This window comes from Balaenoptera physalus (assembly GCF_965194825.1).
Source record: "Balaenoptera physalus genome assembly, chromosome: 12".
In the NCBI taxonomy this organism is placed as follows: domain Eukaryota; kingdom Metazoa; phylum Chordata; class Mammalia; order Artiodactyla; family Balaenopteridae; genus Balaenoptera; species Balaenoptera physalus.
The window spans coordinates 68,107,752-68,128,244 of NC_138897.1; the positions used below are offsets into that span (position 1 = coordinate 68,107,752).

General features: G+C 40.9%; 2 protein-coding genes across 33 annotated transcripts in view; one reads left to right on the forward strand and one right to left on the reverse strand.

Moving 5' to 3' along the window:
- PRELID3A (PRELI domain containing 3A) overlaps positions 1-20,493 on the forward strand; it is a 108,861-nt gene that overhangs the window by 76,515 nt on the left and 11,853 nt on the right. For 7 of the 25 annotated variants that reach the window (XM_082417092.1, XM_082417080.1, XM_082417078.1 and 4 more), the window contains one exon: positions 8,482-10,086. The exons of 2 other annotated variants lie outside the window; for them this stretch is intronic. In XM_082417092.1, the coding sequence (XP_082273218.1) occupies positions 8,482-8,649 (168 nt within the window). In that variant the 3' untranslated portion in view covers positions 8,650-10,086. Of the gene's footprint in view, positions 1-6,767; positions 6,945-7,012; positions 7,111-8,481; positions 10,087-10,431; positions 10,884-20,493 lie in introns of those variants that run through there. 16 more of the 25 variants (XR_014251783.1, XR_014251785.1, XR_014251787.1 and 13 more) reach the window with 9 other exon arrangements.
- SPIRE1 (spire type actin nucleation factor 1) overlaps positions 2-20,493 on the reverse strand; it is a 209,256-nt gene continuing 188,764 nt past the window's right edge. For 4 of the 8 annotated variants that reach the window (XM_082417058.1, XM_082417057.1, XM_082417064.1 and 1 more), the window contains 8 exons: positions 17,935-18,022; positions 13,299-13,441; positions 10,891-11,064; positions 6,959-7,096; positions 6,300-6,370; positions 5,752-5,779; positions 5,519-5,655; positions 2-3,242 (listed from right to left, as the gene is read on the reverse strand). In XM_082417058.1, coding sequence (XP_082273184.1) covers positions 2,984-3,242; positions 5,519-5,655; positions 5,752-5,779; positions 6,300-6,370; positions 6,959-7,096; positions 10,891-11,064; positions 13,299-13,441; positions 17,935-18,022 — 1,038 coding nt within the window. In that variant the 3' untranslated portion in view covers positions 2-2,983. The remainder of the gene's footprint in view (positions 3,243-5,518; positions 5,656-5,751; positions 5,780-6,299; positions 6,371-6,958; positions 7,097-10,890; positions 11,065-13,298; positions 13,442-17,934; positions 18,023-20,493) is intronic. The other 4 variants (XM_082417059.1, XM_082417060.1, XM_082417061.1 and 1 more) reach the window with 3 other exon arrangements.

Here is a 20,493-nt window from a genome sequence, read left to right on the forward strand (position 1 = left end):
GTATGATGGAAAGTCATTTATTTTCCCCTCGATAAATTTTAAAATAAAAGACTTTAATGGAAAACGTTTAGTACTTTCATGTCATGCTGAATGCCAGCAGTACCTTGACTTTTATACACACAGGAAGCCAGGTCAACGTGTACACATTTCCCCATGGCCCTTCCAACAGTTTTGCATGTACAAAATTGTCTGCTATTTTGCCTTAGCAAACAGCAACATAATTTAAAAACTTTCATGTCTCCTATGTGACACCTAAAATCAGTCCAACATTTATTAATACAGTTAGAAAAATAAAAGCCTTAAAAAATTCATGGTATGAGCTCACGGTGCTAATCACATGACGTGAGTTTATGAGTTCACGGGATCTCATCAAATGTAAGATCATTTTAAAAACTACATAACAACTTTCTGGTTTAATTTGAAAGGCTTAAGACTTGAAATCTAGTAAGACTGTTAAGTCGATGTACAAATCAATTACTTGATTTAACTTTTACTTGCCTTGGGAGAGTTAATTCTCATTGTCCACTGAATGAACGCCTTTCAAATATTAATAACTATATTACAGTATTTACAAGCTTTCTTATCGATCCTGAACTGATAGAAAGTTCAGCTGTGAGAAGGGTGAGCTCATGAGGCAGGGGATGCAAGGGAGGGTGTGAGCCTGGAGGGAGAGGGTGAAAGTGAAGCCCCCCCCGCTGGGATACATCAGGCTCTAGGAGACCAGCCAGCCAATGACGCTGTTGTTGTCAGACCAGAAGTAAGTGCCAACAACCAGGACAAAGAGGAGGCCTGGGAAGGTGTGTCATCCCAGTAGGAAGGGAGGAAGGAAGCTAGGCCTCAGGTCAAACGAGGCTGAGGACTGAAAGCACGCCCCACAGGCTGGCAGTGAATGACCCTCTGGAAGTTACCTGATTTGGTTGAGGTGCTGGGGATACTTGCCATGGATAAGGGAGGGGGTAAGTGCAAGAATTTGTTTTGGCACCAGATAGTGATGCTGATTTGATTTCTACAATATTAGCTGTTCCATGTGCCTTTTTCTACTGTACTTTCTGCAAACTGTCCCACGGAGACCTACCACCCACTTGACCTCTTCAATACACTTGGCAAAGCCCGTTAGTGCTGTGGACGCTCTGCTAAGAGGCGCCCACGATGCCCAGACAGCCTGCACAGTGTCACAGACCTGGAGAAGTGAAGTCAAAGACTAGATGTGCTAGATTTTATGTGCCTTGTGAATGTGGACGGGATTCTCATTTGGGGGGTTTAGTTTCTTGTGTTTTAATAACACCTGTAAACTAGTCGTTATTTTAAAAAGCACACTCTCCTAGGTCTGGTCTGTGCATGGATACAAACACCACCCCATCTCCCTTGCACCCTTCCTGGTGGTTGTTTAGAAGCTGCTCATGCCAAAATTTTATAAATGAGATTCACTCAATATAATGTTTAAAGCTCTTACGTGACAGTCTTTAAAACTTTAAACATTTCCATAATCAGTAAGGGTTCTCTGGTGGCCCACTTTTACATGCAAATACAGACAAACTGTTAACATGCATTACTTCAGTCAATTGGTAAAGTTTATTTTGTAAGTGTAAGTAATTTTAAGCCATTTACTAATTTATAAATTTCAGTTACGTAAAACCACTACCAGGGCAGTTCTGAGGTATTACTGTTAATTCGCTATAGAAATGTTCCTGTATTGTGAGGTGGTGTGAAGTGTGACTGCCCTGCCCTTTGGTGAGCCGTGCTGTCACGGCGCTGATGACAGATGTGTCCTAGAGAGCGTTCAGGAAACTGCTGTGCATGTGCATTAACCGAGCTTCCAAACATGACTGGCAACTTGATTGGCTGGTCTGCTGAGCGAACCAAAATCATAAAGACGGCCACGGAATGGGCCACACAAGTCGAGAAATGACAGGTGTACGGTGCTACCTCAACCTGGCTTCATCAAAACCCGTCCTACTCAAGTCACTTACAAGGAGAACGTGTGCAAAAAGCATCCACAAAGCCTATCAATCAGCAGGTTAATTTTAAAGAACTAGACCATGTTTTTTCTTTTAAAATTCATTTATAAAAATAAATTTCAGTTTGAGAACTGAGGTACCAAATTGTGGCTTAATTTAGTCGTGATGGCGAGACTAAAGTTATGAAAACCACGGTTGGAAATGTGGGCGCTCCAGCTCGTTCCCTGCGGCGTGGCCGACGCACTCACAGCCCTTCTCCTATTGGCCAAAATACTCAACTTCTGGACAAACTTCTAGCCTGCCCTTGTCCCCAAACGCCACAAAACTTTAAATCTTAGACCTCCAATATAAAACTACTAGTAACCATAATACATTCAAGATAAGGAAAGCCCTGCACCTGCCTCAAGAGACACTGCCCCACTGCCTGGGCACAGACACAGCGTGGGGGACATGGGCGCCCACTTGAGCATACAGCTTATTCAGATGCTTTGTACTGGAGCACGGAGTAAAGTCCCTCCCGAGTCTTTATCTCAGAGCAACAATAATTTAAAACCAGTTTGAGAGCATGAGCAAATCCTTGTAGGTTCTGTGCTGTGAGACGGTAACAGCCTGGCCCAGCCTCCAGGGATCTGTGTGCATCAGGTAGGAACACTGTCAAGTGGAAATGCCAATATGACTTACTGCTTAGACTGTGCTGACTTCGATGCCTGTGTTAGACCGATTTCTCACACCAGAAGCTTTCTGCCTCAGTCAGAAAATTATTTGAGGGACAGTAGAGAACTGAACTAAGGAAAAAGTTCCTGGCCTCCAAATCCCCACACACAAGAGAAGCAAATTTCAAACTACTGTCCTCTCTCAGTGCAGACAAGGGACTGGCTGATATGAACACCGTGTTCAGTCTGTGGAACAGTGTGATGCAGCAAAACCCTGATCTCATGCAAACCCGAACCAGTTAACTGCAGCGAGAAGACAGCCCCGCTCAGTGTTCTCTCGCAAATGCGACTCTGCACACGAATGCACGGGGCTCAGACCTCACTGATGGTCCTCTCTGAAGGGCAGTACTCTGAAGGGCCTGCTGAGGACACGTAGAAAGACTGCGTTTTCCTTTTCAATCGGGCTCTTTTGTTGGCCAGCACCAGGCTATGCCGGCTTGAGTTGATGATTTCTGAAATGAACTTTTTGCAGTCTACACACACCTCCATGGTGCTCCAGTCCTCCATCAACTCTTTGGGAAATTGGAGTTCTTCATCTGATTTGTCCACAGACTTGGATTTTGAGGACAGTCTGGAAAAAAACAAAACATGTACAACATCCATTATTATTACTTATAGTTCTACTGCAATACTAAGAAAATATGTGCAAAAAAAGTAAATCTGTTGGCAAAACATGATGGAATGGGTGGGTGATTTAGTCATGTCAGTTTTGTCCAAAGAAGAAGTTATAATTGGCAACAACTTTCCAAATATTTTTGGGGACTTCTCTGGTGGCGCAGTGGTTAAGAATCCACCTGCCAATGCAGGGGACACGGGTTCGACTCCTGGTACGGGAAGATCCCACATGCCGCGGAGTAACTAAGCCCATGCGCCACAACTGCTGAAGCCCATGTGCCACGACAACTGACCCGTGTGCTGCAACTACTGAAGCCTGCGTGCCTAGAGCCTGTGCTCCGCAACAAGAGAAGCCACCGCAATGAGAAGCCTGCACACCACAATGAGAGTAGCTCCCGCTCACCACAACTAGAGAAAGCCCACACGCAGCAAAGAAGATCCAACGCAGCCAAAAATAAAAAAATAAAGACATGTCAAATTACTAAAAAAAAAAGAAACAAAATATTTTTTAAGAAAGAAACCAGGAAACCTTTTATTAAGAAATAATAATACGGGACTTCGCTGGTGGCGCAGTGGTTAAGAATCCACCTGCCAATGCAGGGGACACGGATTCGAGCCCGGTCCGGGAAGATCCCACGTGCCGCGGAGAAACTAAGCCCGTGCGCCACAATTACTGAGCCTGCGCTCTAGAGCCTGTGAGCCACAACTACTGAGACCGTGTGCCACAACTACTGAAGCCTGTGCACGTAGAGCCCATGCTCCGCAACAAGAGAAGCCACTGCAGTGAGAAGCCCGCACACTGCAACGAAGAGTAGCCCCCACTCGCTGCAACTAGAGAAAGCCCACACGCAGCAACGAAAACCCAACGCAGCCAAAAATAAAAATAAATAAATAACGTTATATTAAAAAAAAATACTACTACTAAAAGCTCTTAGTATCCCTTCTAGAATTTTTGGAAAATTGAATATTCAGAGTATTCACCTGACTACTATACACAGATAGATCATGAACTTCAACAACCGAAATGAAATGAAGTACATGTTGCTAATCTCTCTGATGATTCAGAGAGAACTTCAAGTTCTTTCTCCAGTGACCCTGTGTCATGGTTAATGAACATTAGTTAACTGTAGAATGGTAGGTCAGACTACAAGAAACTGAAGTAAATTTATCTTAATCCTACGACAAATCCTGAAAAATTATCTTTGGACCAACTTTCTTTTCATTTTCATATTTATCAAATGTGCTTCCCCCTCCACAACAATTCTCTATATCTGGGTGACTGACTATTTGGATTCCAGAGAGCTGGAGTTAACTAGACCAAATCATCATAAATGTTTTGGGTAGTTTTTGGAAATAACTAGGAACCATCTACTCATTCACTATTTTAATTAAACCAAACAGGAACGTAGAGCTAGTGCAGGAAAGAACAGACTGTAGTTCGCCTGCCCTGAGCCCGTGGACAGCAGCCCATACTCAGAGGTCAGGATGGGGACTGAGCACAGGGGCAGGAACCTCGGGTACAGGTTACTGCTGGGCTCTCAGCTCCCTCACCTCACTGTCCACAGACCCTGACATGCAGAATGGCCACTGTCCAGCATCTGGCACCAACACCAGTGTCCCTCCCAAACAGGGGGCTGCTGGTGCATAAAACCCCAATACCCTGGGCCCTGCCAGCGTGTGGTCTGACCTCCTGTCTTTCTTAAGGACCAACACTAACCTTACTCTGCGTTAAATGCAAAGGGCTTGATATTTGGGCACCTTTTTTCTTTTAAATTGTCAGCTCTTGGCATAAAGCTTTATTTCTGCCTTTACAATAGGAAAGTAAGCCAAAGTTATCACAGACTACTGTAAACACCGGATTAAAAAGATTTTTTTCAAAACTAAAGAAGGAGAGAAAGATTAGACTGTTAGGTGCAAGTTTTCAACTCCGTTGAAAACAAGGTCAGTTTTAAAGATGACTTTTAAAGGACACACAAAAGTAATTACTTCCAAAGTAGAAAAAAAATTAAACTGTGAGTTTAAGTATCTTTCAGGGAGCTAGCCATCATCCCTTGTCATGTGACCTTTGGCAAGTTTTGGAGATTTGTGTACAAGTCAAAACTATATTAAAACCAACCCACTCACCCACCCACCCAAACCCCTGCAAGCCAAAACCCCACCATATCACCACAGTCCTCAAAAGAGCTCTCGTCTTTCACAAAGGATGCTCTGGAGACCCGGCCCCTTGCTCACCTGGCAATGCTCCGAAGTGGCCGATGGTGGCCAGTGGAGGGTTTTTCTGGCCTCATACAACTTTCCCCTCTCTGCAAGGCAGAAGGTCCCAATGAAAAGATAGGAAGGGTGGAGTATGGCTTGGAGGGCAGCCGCATCTAGTATCCCAAATAAAACTGAGAATGAGCAGTACTGTTAAAGAGGCAGAGTCAATAAAATTAGCACAAGTTGTGATTTCACTAAGCTTAGCTTACCTTTTTGCAACACTGTGAGCACACCGGCCTGTACACAAAATCAGAAGTGTTACTCAGCGTGATAACCATGAACGCAACTGCAGAGTTAGAGAAGCCGCAGGCTGCGTGGCTGTGAATTTCTACAGTAAGTCCCCTGGACTCTCTGCTTCTTCTATCAGAACGTAACAAATTGAGACAACTGGATTGCCAAAAAGACAATCACACTGTAAAACTTAACTCTTACACTGTGTCCTATGAAAGGATCAACTTACGTCTGTTTGGGATTTTCTTACTTGTCTATCCTGGGATCACGTGACAGTCACATCTATTTTTTTCTGTTCAAACATGACATATTATTATTAGACCTATCTTGGATATGAAAAGAAACACATGCAGAGAAACTTTCCAGGCTTAATATCAAATAATTGTCCACTCTTGAAGCAATCACTATTACTAACTTACAAGCACAGCACACGATAACAGACTGGATTATTTCTAATATTGTTCCTCAGAGAAAAATGATGAAACAGTGGATCCTTGACTGCTGTCATCAATTACAAAAGCCTTACCTCTTACAGAACTGACAGGTATAAGACCAAGTGAAGAAGGAAAATCTCCTGGTTCGGCAACAAAAGCAGAGCTAAAAAATAAAAATTTTAAAGGAGAAAAAGGCATTGCCAATAGTTAATTTCCTAATTTGCATGTTTGTACACACATTTATATGTGGAAAGTTTAGTAGACAAAGGGAGAAGAGCATTTAGAGACCCTTTTATTAAGTTTGGTTCTGTGATAATTATAATCTGCTCTGTATTTGATTATAATTCTACCTTTAAATGGTAATAAAAGGCCACAGTTCTCAAGGGTCTTGCCACCATGGAATCAAACTGAAGAAGGTTCTGAAAAAGTCTTCTCTGTTTCTCAGATACATTTTCTCTACAATCCTTTAAAAGTATAACAACTAAGGGCAGACCTTGTTTTATGAAGGCATACCATTATTTATTATGGTGGTTTTAACCTTCTGGTTTTCAATTTCTCAGGGAGAAATAAAAATACTCACTTTCGTGAGCAAGGCAGAAGAGGGACTGCCTGCCACGGGGTAAGCCTCTTACCTCCTAGAATCCCCCCAAAGTCCTATGCCATCTGGCCAGCAGACAGTGTCCTCAGGGGACATGCCTGTGACTGACCGATCTTCTAACCCTGCTGATCCATCAACTGTAAGTGGCTCTACCTTTCCTTTTTTCAGAGCAGTGTAGACATCTTTATACTGTTGGTATTTTTCCAGCTCTGCCTTCACCAGGACCTGACGAATATGCATCACCTCCTCCACAGTAAGTGCTAGGCATTCCACTGGGTAGCAGAATTCCTCCTGAAATTCAAAATTCCACATGAATAAGAAGTTCCCACCACCCTTCTGGCAAGGCAAAGTTCCCCTTCAGATCAGTCACCTGGTTAGTAGCTTCAGAGAAGAAAAGAGGTTTCCCAGTAAACACTGGAGCAGAGCTGGCTCACTCTGGGGACCACACAATTTCTAATTACACTGAGACAAGAGATGGCAGAAAACTTCCGGGACCATGTGAAACACTGTAGCCACTGAAATTTCCAATTAATAAAATTTCCTCACATTTGTTTAGATGTTTTGCCTCAGGTATCTCTATTCCATGAAGTGGAGCTACATATCTATGCATTGAAATCTTGGGAAAAAAATGTTATTGTTCTAAACCAAATTTCTGTCAGTTTTCTCCTATGATTACACAAAGATATTCTTACATTTTGTGTTGTATATATCTGCTAATAGATAAATAGCAAATCTACAACATTGGTACTGTTTTAAAAACTGATTTGTGGTACCCAGAATAGGCAAAAGAAGGTGGTTAGTAATTGATATTGAGAAGCGTTATTTAGTGGTAAGTTACATCAGCACAGCCTAAAAACTCCTAACAGTGTGAGTGGAACTGGACCTGGAAGCCAGCAGGCACTCCCGTCAGGCTGCCCCACGCTCTCCAGATCTCTCATCACTTTTAAACAACTACGGAAGCACAGGCCACACTGGACAGATGTGGAGACACTCAGAGAACTCTGACGATAAATATCGAAGTTGGCTGTCTTATGTTAATGGTTTCCCTAACAACAGTGGAGGAAGATGTTGATGTAACTGATCCCACTGAATAAAGAGCCTCACACCATCTGCTCCCCAGCCGGCCCTGCGCTTGATTGGTGGGCCCAGTAGAAAGACAGAACGGTTTTGTGCGCCCGCACCCTGCTGGGCTTCACAAGGGCCATTGTGGCGGAGCGACACAACCCCGATGTCCTCGGTGTACACACGCTGTAACTCACGCCCACACACACAATAGTGCTGCGCACAGGCATTCTGGAATCAAACAAGCCAAAGGAGACAGCACAGGACTATGAGTGCAGTCAGTTTATGGAGTTTTAACATTTAGTTCTGTCTTTCAATCAGAGAAAAACAAAAATAAATCTAGGTTGCAAACTTGAAAAACATTAGCATTTACTAAAAAAAAAAAAAAATAGTTTGCAGAACTACTGCTTCTTACAAATAATCAATACAAAATCATCTCTGTTCAAGCTAACTTAGGGAAGATTAAATTTGCTAAAAATGTTTTGGAAAAGATCCTGCAATTGAATGTTTAAGATGAAGAGCTTAGTATCTGGAGGGTAGGAGGATAATTCATGTGCTCTAGGATGTCTGAAATACTCAAAAAAACCCACCATCACCCAATTTTCTTTCAACAGGAAGAGCTTTCAAAGTTGGCATGTCCCATATTTCCTGAGCTTCACTTGACCCTGAGAACAGAGTGTGGGAACGGGCTCACCTCCGAACGCTGGGCATCACAACTGTGCACAGATAGTAGGGTCAGCTGCACACGTCTGAACAGCGACTTTTCTCAGCTTCTGACATAGTTCATAAGAAGTATCCCTACGGTCATCTTTATTCATCAGCAACAAGCATGACTATCGTACATTTTCTGACAGTTACCTATGTGACAAAATTGCTGAGCTGGAGTGAAATAATGTATGAATCCAGCAAACAAGCAGAAGACCACTCCCTGAGATTGGCTGTCGTGTATTAGGAAGATGGCGATGGTGCCAACGTCACAGCTGCGATGCCTGGGTGGTGGGGATGCTCCACACACAGCAACCCAGACAGCCTGCAGTTCCCGCTCCTCAGTCTCAAGTCATAAAAGGGCCCAGTCAAGCACACTTCCAACTTACTGATTTGACCCATACACAAATAGAGTGTTCCATCAGATGTAATAAGAAATTGTGGATTTTTTTGTGTTCTTGTTCTTTTTTAAAATTTCAAGCAGATTACCCTTTAGTAAAATACCTTCCATCAGGTCAAATGCTAATGTTTTAATTCTGGTGCTTTCCCAAGGACAACAAAACTTTAATGCAACATGAAAGAAAATATTAGTTACTAGAATAGCTTTCATTATTTTTTCAACTGACAAAAAATATTAATTCAACATCCCCAAAGCCAAATTAAACCTTAACAGATCTTGCTGAGATGCTGATGCCCCAAATTGTAAAGAGCACTCAGGGTTCTACCCATGAGCTGAGCCCTAGTCCCCGTTGTTATGATGGGCAGGGTCACGCCTGCAGCAGGCACTGACCTCAGTTCATGGCATGGACTCCAGGGACCAGAGCAGCACAACTCTGATTCTCTGGCTGCTCTGTGCTTCAGTGTGGCTTCCAAATTTAGGAAAGGGAAGCTAAATCTTAAAGAGTTTTAATAGAGATTACAATATACTGTAGGAGCAGATGTGCCTTTAGAACTCACTGTTACGTACGTCACTAAAATGGCTGAGTTTTTGTTAAATATTCTGGTTATATTTACCATTCAAAAGGGGTCAGAGTTAGGGAGCACAGAAATCAGAGAGCATGGTGTATAACCTGGTTACTGAGCCAGAGAAGTGGAAATGGTCATATTTTATAGAGTGTTCTAGGTTAGCAAAAACTTCATAAATAAGTAGCAGATATTTGACAATTATCCAAAACAACCATTGGTTTTTGTTTCTAATAAACCAAAGGAAGGCAGATTTAAATAAAAATAGCAAATATTAAGTTTAATTACTCTTTTTTCAAGTTCACTTTTAAATTTCAAGGTGAATTCTCTGTCTAAAGTCACATGTAGACTTAGTAGACAGACTGTTTGGGAGGGTTGAAAATAAAAATAAAATGTCAGCAGATATTCAGAAACAGCAGCAGGAGGGACAGGATTAAATGCCACCTCCGCATCTGACCATGTGCTCACAGGGCCAGATCTAAAATGAAAAAAAGAAGAGATTTATCCTGTATTTCACGGCAAATAAAGAGAAAGGAATCTGTTGTACCTCATTTACATTCAGTCTCTTTTCTAAACCAAGATGGGTCATAAAGAAAAACAAACCAGCTGCTGGTTCGCTTATCCGGGACAGGTCTGGTGAACAGAGGACTGTGGAGAGCCGGGCTGGGCGGCTGCCGACACCTGGTCAGCAGGTCAGCAGCTCGGGTCACACTGGGGGCAGGGGAAACCTCAATATGGTCCGAGGCTTTTTATCCCACTTAAGTTTGGAAACTATTATACTTCCTTTAAAAAACGTATTCTGTATGAAAATCTCAAAAACAATACAAAATGAGAATTATTTAAAATATTTTAAATAATCACATCAATTAAAAAAGACTTCAAATTTCTCTCTACAGAGAAGCACGGTGTTTTTTCATAACAACCACATAATATCCTGACCATCACAACACAGCTTTAAAGGTGCTGGAGAAGAGAAAGAGTGCCCGAGCCTCCCTGGCCAGGCAGCTGAGTATATGGGCAACGGCTCTTCTGAGGGTGGGGCGGCCCTGGGCTGGGGGAAGGTCCTGATCTGGGGGTGGGGTGTGGGGGAACGTGGTTCAATCAGGGGGCTCAGAAGCACCGCCCATAGCCCCTCTGTGCTGATGCCGCTGCATTCTGAGTTTGTTGTCCTTTCACTATCGTCCCGTCAATTGAGATCATGGTGTGATCTACGCATCTACCAAAGATTGGAATCAACAGTCAGAAGCAAAGTGTCCATCTAAGCTGTTAATTTTTGCAGAGTGCGGTAGCTGAGGGATCACTGCCAAAGAGGCAGAGAGGAAAATAATTCCCAGAACCAGCAGAAAGAGGCCAACCTTTGCGGATTTCCACCTGCTGGTAAAAGCTCTCTCACACAGATAATACATAGCCCCTGCTACCCCCAACAAGGCTGCCTCCAAAGGGTGAGAGCCGAGCAGAGAAGCTGTTTGAAGGGTAGAAAAAAGTGGTCGGAAAGGTGTCCTTGGCCATACTCTGGTTATCCTAGGAACCTGAACAATAGATAAAGGAAAAGAAAATGGCAGGGGAAAAAGAAAAGGAGAAAATAATGCTGAACATGAGTGACCTACAAATAGCGATTACAGAGCATGAAACAAAACAAACACCATGGAGGACGTTAATGGTAGATTCCACATGCAAGTCCATGCCATCGTCTGCATCCACATGTATCAATCAGGAGCCCAACCATGCCTAGAGAACCTCAGAATTCACACGGCAACACTTAAGCTTTCTGGAACTCGGTTGTCCTGTGAACACTGAGTCTCCTGCACACGGGCTCCGTGGGATGCAGGCCAGAGGCGAATGCAGAAACATACACCACACAGCCGCCCCTCCCCCGGTCGGTACTTAAAGACAAGTCGCCTTCATTTAGAGGCGTCACCCACAATCATCTGACCAAATGATGAAAAGAATTACACTTTCAACATCCTAAGGAAAGGGAGGAAGATACAATAAAAATGAAAATGAGTAACAACAAAGACATTTCTGCCATTTTTAGTTGAGAGCTTATAAATACAAAACGATTCCATGTTTTCTAAAATATAGCTAAAATTTTAAATTATCATACTTTTAAAAACAATACTTACCAAGCTAGATGGCACTACCATTAAAGGAGTGTGATTTTATGGATTTCCCAAGATAAGCTACTGGCAAGAAAAGTCAGGACTTTGACCTGGAGGTTCTTTTGTCTCAGCTGGTGTCTCGAGGCACTTCGGGGGCAGAGTTCTGTGCCGACCACAGGTCTCCCCTGCCTGCTCACTGAGCCCCTTCTCCGCCATGGCATGTGGGTTGTATCTTCCTCTCCTTCTCCACAAAAAACAACTGACAGCCGGACCACACACACACTGAGTTCCCCTTCGCCAGGAAATATACCTCACGGGCCTTTCTTGGTAAAGCTTCCATCACTAGCCAAAAAATCCTTGTAGTTGATCTGACAGTTTCTTTATACTGATAATTTTAAAATTTAAGTCTAACCTCAACAATGATGTCATATGATCACAAGGCCAGGTACACAGCTGAATGCTAAACTGACTTCTAGGAAAAGCTGTGAAGAAAAGAATCTCCTAATCGTTGGACTTGTGGGAAAAAAAAAAAACCACAGGAGTTCTCTCTTTTTCAGTTGTGACAGTATTTTTCAGGCGTGACAATAACTGTGTATTTTGGTAAATAACTTATTAACAGAAGTCTTTGGATTTTAAACTTTGAACCTGTCGGGTTAGAGTTCTGTTTTTCAGTTGCTAAACCACTGATGAGGCTGTATTTCACCATATATCAGTGTGTGGTGATTATTTAGGAGTTAGAGGAATCCTAACAGGAGTTGCCACGAAATCATTAGTTCTTTAATCACATTATTTGGGAATAGAGAAGACTGATCAAATTTCAACACTATCAGTGTAGTTCAAACTTCGTTTCTTCACAAGATCCATACTATCTCCCTTCACCTGGACGGAGGGACCTCTATCACTGCTTCATTTGAACCCCTGATGATTCATCACAGCCTAAAAGTATGGACTGCGTGTAGTCCAGTGTTTTATTCATGAGAATCTGAAGAACGATTAGGTATCGGGTTGGCTGCTGGTAGAATTATTGACTGAAGCCCTGCATCTTGCCTGCAAGTATTTCAGAAGTCAAGTGGGACAGAAAGAATCTTCGCAGGCTTCCTCTGGCTGGCAGACCTGTTAGCTCTTCCTGGAAGGGCCTTGTGTGCCACATCCCCTGTCTGAGAAATGAGTAGCCACTACATGAGCCTGGAAGTCTCCAGAAAACAGCAAAAACTGTCAACCCGTCCAAATAGCTGCTTTGGCTCCAATATCACAAAACATGCTTGAAAACAATGAACAATGGTTTTTCATGGATCAAAATTCTCCCCTTGGACTTCTGCCTCAATAAAAGAGTCTACTGTAGTCAGACTTCACTAAGTTTTCTGTTTAGTTTCAACAATTTTTAAGTGGATTAATGCCCTTTGAAAGGAAGAAAGTATTTCTTTAATAAATATCCATACTTTCAACCATTAATAAGTCTTCTGGGAAAAAAAAAGTACTTTAAATGAACAAAGAATGGTCAGACTTCATTTGGGTTACTCTTAGGTTTGGTTTTCTGTAGCTACTAAAAACCAATAAGGTTATTTAAAGTTCAGTCTAGCTTTTGGAAGCTTCTCAAGGAAGCTAATGATTCCAGACCCTCTAACTGCTCACAAGTTACTCTGCAGAGTCTGTCGGTTACTTACGAGAGACCGGGAGCTCTGCCTGGACGCTGGCAGGAACTGTCTCACGTTAGTGGGTGTTTCCTTTTCAATGGAATGTCGTCTCTGGGGTGGCTGCCGTCGTTCTGGCTGGGGTGTGGAGGATATGGGCAAGAACTTTGGAGGGTCTAAAGAAACGGAATGAACCACATTGAAATCAACTCTCATAAAAAAAACTTAGGTTTTGAATTTCTAACAGAAAACCCTTTGTCATTTGTGACAAACACTGCATTCAAAGATGAAATGTTTATTTTGTTGGAGAGGTATATTAAGATTGGAGGTCCCTAGGGGGATACTGGAAGGACTGTTATAGAAGAATCTTTGCAAGATAAACTTGCTACATAAATAGCAAGGAAAAGGAAAAAACAGTTTTTAACATTCATTCAAATTCATGCATAAAACACAATATAAATAGTCTCTCAGATTTGTAATACAAATGCCATGTTATTTTCCACAGAATTTTGCAATTGAACAGTCAGGCTTTATTTAAAATTTTTTTAATTGGACAAAAGACTTGTATTCAATAAAAAATTTTAAGAGCAAAAAATTCAAGAAATAGATCTTGGGCTTTATTTTAAAAGCATGTAAAAATTATGTATTCTGTGTGTCAAATCATACCAAAATTCTCAAGTGTACCCTCCTTTTACATTCTCCTTTTTGAAAATAAAATATGAAAACTCTTTCTTCTTGATGTGTATCAAGACATATTTATCCTTAGGTTTAAATCAAGCTTTATTTAAATTTCAAAAAATAAATTCCAGCTTCAATGTTAATACTATATATGCTACTGCTCCTCTGCCTAGGAATATTTGGGGACAGGGTTTAAAAGGAGAATGTCTCAGGGTCTGATTCACATTTTGGAAACATAAGGAGGACAACAGAAATCATTTCTGCTGTCAGAGCTTTACTTCTGTTATTGATTTCTAATCAATTGGTAGCCACCCCAGCTCACTTTTGGTTACTCTCTGCATGGAATATCTTTTTCTGTCCTTTCACTTTCAATCTGTTTATGTCTTTGCATCTCAAGGAGTCTCTTGTACACACATGTAGTTGGATCATGTGTTTATCCATTTTGCAAATATCTGTCTTTTGATTAGAGAGTTTAATCCATTTACATTGAAAGTAATTACTGATAAGAAGGGACTTACTTCTGTCATTGTGCTATTTGTTTTCTATATGCCTTATAGCATTTCGTTCCTCATTTTCTGCATTCCTGTCCTCTTTTGTGTTTAGCTGATTTTTTATAGTGAAATGTTTAAGTTCCTTTCTCATTTACTTTTTGTTTATATCCTATAGCTATTTTCTTTGTGGTTACCATAGGGATTATATTTAAGATCCTAACTTCATAACACTATAATTTGGATTAATACCTGCTTAACTTCAGTAACACAAAAATCCTCTGCTCCTATACAGCTCTGTCCGCATCCCTTTTAGTTCATGGTGTCACAGAATTACATCTTTATATATTGTCTGCCCCAAAACAGACTAATAATTCTTGTAAATGCTTAAGTCTCTCAAATTATATAGAAAACAAGATTTGGAATTACAAACCAAAGTTACAGTAAAACTAGCTTTTATACTAATAGTTCTTTTTTTCTTTAAATGTATTAGTTTGTTAAATCATGCAGAAAACAAAAAGTACAGTTACAAACCATTGTTATAATAATATTAGCTTTCATAATTGCCCATCTATTTATCTTTATTGAGATCTTCGTTTCTCCATATGGCTTTGAGTTACTGTCTAGTGTCCTATCATATCACCCTACAGGACTCTGTTGAGCATTTCTTGAAGGGAAGGTCTAATGGTCTTGAGTTCCCTCAGCTTTTGTTTATATGAGAATGTCTTGATTTCTCCCTCACTCTCAAAGGACAGTTTTGCCAGATATAGGATTCTCGGTTAATGACTTTTTTCTTTTAGCACTTAGAATATAGTGGCTCAGGGTCTACTAGCCTCCAAAGTTTCTGATGAGAAGTCTGCTGAAAATCTTACCGAGGATCCCTTGTGTGTGATGACACTCTTCTCTCTTGCTGCTTTCAAGATTCTTTGTCTTTTGAAATTTTGAATATACGGGTTTCCCCCACTATCTGAAAGAGTATTCCTATGAATCCTTTCATAAACTGAAATGGTATAAAGCAAAGAAGCAAATACCTTAGGACACATCTTGCTAATGAATGCACAAAATAAATCAAGGTAAAGCACAGATGCTCACAGACACAGTTCAAAGTTATGGTGGCCTGATGCAAAGGCTGAACAATACTTTTTTTTTTTTTTTAGAAAATTGGGCTGGAGATTTAAATTTATTTATTTTTATTTTTGGCTGCGTTGGGTCTTCGTTGCTGCACGCAGGCTTTCTCTAGTTGCGGTGAGCAGGGGCTACTCTTGGTTGTGGTGCGCAGGCTTCTCACTGCAGTGGCTTCTCTTGTTGCGGAGCACGGGCTCTAGGCACGTGAGCTTCAGAAGTTGTGGCATGCGGGCTCTAGAGCGCAGGCTCAGTAGTTGTGGCGCACGGGCTTATCTGCTCTGCGGCATGTGGGATCTTCCTGGACCAGGTCTCGAAGCCGTGTCCCCTGCATTGGCAGGTGGATTCTTAACCACTGTGCCACCAGGGAAGCCCTGAACACTATTTTTGCTTTTCAGCTTTTTTTTTTTGTAAAAGCAAAAATCCTCTGCTGATTTCTTTCAGTTAGTGAAAACAGGTACCAATGTAGGTCTTTTGTAAAAGTGAAGGGACATAAGGTGAACTTTTGAAAAGCAGGGGATACCTGTAATGTGTCTTGGTGTGGGTCTCTTGACTTCACCTCAGTTGAGCTTCTTGGATATTTATATTCATGTCTTTCATCAAACTTAGGAAGTTTTAGCCATTATTTCTGCAAATATTCTGCCCCTTTCTTTCTCCTTTGCTCCTGGGACTCCCACACGCATATGTTGGTCCATTTGATGGTGTTCCACAGGTCCCTTAGTCTCTGCTTTTTTCAATCTTTTTTCTTTCTATTCTTCAGTATTGATAATTTCCACTTGCTAATTCTTTCTTTTGCCTACTCAGATCTGTCTTTGAATGCGTCTAGTGAATTTTTCATATCAGTTATTGTACTTTTCAGCCCCAGAATTTCTTTTTTGTTTCTTTCTAGGTTTTCTCTCTATTGATATTTCCATTTTGTTCACACATTGTTTTTTTCAACTTTCTTCACATCTTCCTTTATTTCTTTGAGCATCTTTAAAATTGTTGTTTTAATGTCTTTGTCTAGTATATCTGTCATCAGGTCTTTTTCTGGGACCTGTTTCTGTTATTTTGTTCTTCTGAATGAGCCATACTTTCCTGTTTCTTTATATTCCTTGTGATTTTTTGTTGAACACTGAACATTTGAATTTATCAATGTGGTAACTCTGGAAGTCAGATTTTCCCCTTCCCCAGGGTTTGTTGGGTTTTGTTATTGTTTTTGTTTATTGTTTTTCTTACTGTTGAAGGCTGATCTCTGAAGATCAGCCTGAGGTGTAAACTTAAGATTTCCTCAGGTCTTTTATGAGCCATTCCCTGGGCATTCATAGTCACTTTCTAATTCTCCCATATGCATATGCCATTGTTTTTGAATGTTCTAGGCTTTTCACACTCAAAAGGGGAAACATGAAAAATGAAGGGGTGGGGGAAAGGCACCAGCCCTTTAAATCCCCTGGAGATGACTTCAGCTAGAGGGGAGGGGGTGAAGCTAGCAACAGTGCAACAATGGCTGCCTGCCTCTTTGCACCTTTGAAATCAGAAGCAGTAATCAGCAATCAGAGGACAGATCCCCAATATTTGGAGGACAGGGTCCTTTTTGTCCACCCTGGCTCCTGCAAGCTGCTCTAAGAACAGCACACAGCTGCCTGTCATGTGGCTGGGGGTGGGGGATGAGTAGCTGCCACTGTGCTATGAGCTGAAATCTACTGAAATTAACCCTGGAAATTTTAGGCATTCAACAAACTCCAGAGTTCCAAAAATAATTACATCAGACAGATTCTACCACTACAATTATTGTCTAGGTGGAAAGACAAATTCCGGCGCCTCCTACTCTGCCATCTTCCCAGAATCCTCCCCTTTAATATATAATTTTTAATTTTTTATATTGGTCTTATAAATGAAAAGATTACCAATAGTATTTTTTTAAATCACTTAACTTTAGATTCTGTATTGCCTGAAGAGTTATAAAGGTGTTTTTACTATCTACACGTGTACGTGGGTAACGATGTGTGTGTGTGTGTGTGTGTGTGTGTGTGTGTGTGTAGGGGGGATAACAAGTGTGATTATTCAGAGCTTCTGGCTTAAATTTAGATAAGGAGGTAATTAATCTAAAAAATACATACAGACAGTTGACCTATTCCCTACAACTACTATCTGTAAGCCCAAAGGTGACTGATTTGTTATAAGGTGAGAATCTGAGACCCAACTGCCAGTTTAGCCCTACCTTATGATGTCATTCTAGGAAAATAACAATATTTCTCTTCCTGACTAGTGAAATGCCAGGGTTAGTTCTTTAATTAACTAGTTACCCCAAATGACAACAAGGCACTTTGGGATTCCCTTTTTTAGGTCAAGTATGTTTTTTAAGGCATCTGACACTAGTTCTTTGTACTACAAATACTCACTCTTCCTTGTGGACACAGCCTCCAGAAAGGGAGCTTCAAGGAAGGAGGGAGATGCACTGCTGCTGGCTGACCTGGGCAGAGTTTCTTCCTGAGAAAGGCACAGGCAGACAGAGAGAGAGAGAGAGAGAGAGAGAGACAGAGAGAGAGAGAGAGAGAGAGAGAGAGAGATCTCATGCTAATTAATAATGTTCACTCATAAATATTTAACATGAGGCACCAAATTTTAATGTCAAAGGTTCAAGGCAGGTTGGAGACAAGCTAGAAGGGATCTAAAATTAGACATGTCTGGGTTGTGCCCTGGCTTTGTCCCTCATTAGAGAGATGTGACACTGAGCAAGTTTCTTATCTTAGTTTCATAATTTCCATAGGTCACTGCAAGGACAGATCTGAGAACACATTTAAAATGCTTACCACATTACCTAGCACACAAGAAATGGTGATTAATATTATCATTAGTGGAGTATTTAACACATTTATAAAAGTAATAGACTTGGAACCCCACAAGGATAGGTGTGGTGTATCTTGTTCATCGTTGTTACCTAGTACCAAATCCATCACTTACTAAGTAATGAATAAATATTTGAATGAATGAAAAATATTTCATGAAATGTCATATGAATCTAGAAAAATGTCTGCATTGTGCCAAATAAAGTTTAAATTCCTATTACCAGTGAGAAGAGACCTTCTTAATTTGTTTTAGACTATACCAAAATAAAGTATAATATTTATTCATGAAAAATTTACTATTTACTACGTGACAGGGGATATACATTAACTAGAAGACAACTTATTTCCATAATATGTATAGAAAACTGCTAAATATTTTTAAATATACAAGAAAGTTAGGTTAATATATTAATCTATGACTATGTGAAACAAATAGCGAAAATTCTCTCTGACCTACTTAGTTAAGGTGACTTTAAGAATTAGCCATTCACTAAAAACTGGCTTTACCTAAAACCTACTGCTGAAAGCACTAGTTTTGAACACGCCTCACTACGAAGGATCTGGCCAAGGAACAAGAGAAGAAGAAAGCCTTGTAAACCACAAAGTCCAAACAAAGCCAGTCTGAGCAGCAACCTCTGCATTCTTGATACTCACCACCAAGAACAAGCCAGGCAACGTAAGCAAAGCCTCACCCCAGACACGCTGGAGGTCACACAAGTCTCCAGAAAAGCCAGCAAGAACTACCATAATCCCCTTCTGCTTATGGAAGGTCAAAAAGGAAATAAAAGCTAAGAGTATCTCATAGGAAAAGAAAAAAGGAGTCATACCAGGACTTTCCAGTAGTTATGAGGTGGGAGCTAGAAACAAACAGCAGAAACCATCCCCATCGGAAATATTTCAGCCAACCTTCCCTAGAATCATTTTTACAGCCTAATTTCACATAAGTCTGAGACATGTCCATGCCTTGCACCCCACTACTTACTGGTCTGAAATCCTCCCACTGAGAACAGCCAAGAGCCTGTCCTGGGCAGGCAGGTCGGATGCAGGTCAGTGCGGGAGACAGGGCCATTGCGGGGATGGGGTGTGGCTCAGGGCCTCTTGGGATTTGCTCCCAGAAGCTGTGGTTGGTCCTCTGGCCATGCATGCCCACCTCAGGCAGCTGCACCCACTTTCAGACTACTTGAAAAGTAATCCTACCATTAAAAAAATAAACTCAAACTGGATTAAAGACCTAAATGCAGAGGAAAACATAGGCAGAACAGTCTTTGACGTAAATCATAGCAATATTTTTTTGGATTCGTCTCTTAAAACAGAAAATAAAAGCAAAAATAAACAAATGGGACCTAATTAAACTTAAACTTCCTTTTGCACATCAAAGGAAACCACTGACAAAATGAAAAGACAACCTACTAAAGGGGAGAAAGTATTTGCAAATGGTATGACTGATAAGGGGTTAATATCCAACATATATAAACAGTTCATACTATTAAACATCAAAAAAAAACAGATTAAAAAATGGGCAGAAGAACTGAACAGACATTTTTTCAAACAGGAAATGCAGGTGGCCAACAGGCACATGAAAAGATGCTCAACACTGCTAATCATCAGGGAAGTGCAAATCAAAACCACAATGAGCTATCACCTCACACCTGTCATTTTGTTGTCAGAATCGCTATCATCAAAAAACAAAAACAACCCCACAAATAAATGCTGGAGAGGATGTGGAGAAAAGGGAACCCTGGTACTCTATTGACAAGAATGTAAATTGGTCTAGCCACTGTGAAAAACAGTATGGTGATTTCTCAATAAACTAAAAATAGAACTACCATATAACCCAGCAATTCCACTCCTGGGTATGTATCTGAAAAAAACAAAAACACTAATTCAGAAAGATACATGGACTCCAATGTTCACAGCAGTATTATTTACAGTAGCCAAGATATGGAAGCAACCTAACTGTCCACCAATAGATGAGTGGCTAAAGAAGATGTGGTGTATATATATATATATATATATATATATATATATATATATATACACACACACGCACACAAACACACATATACATACAATGGAATATTACTCAGCCATGAAAAAGAATAAAATTATGCC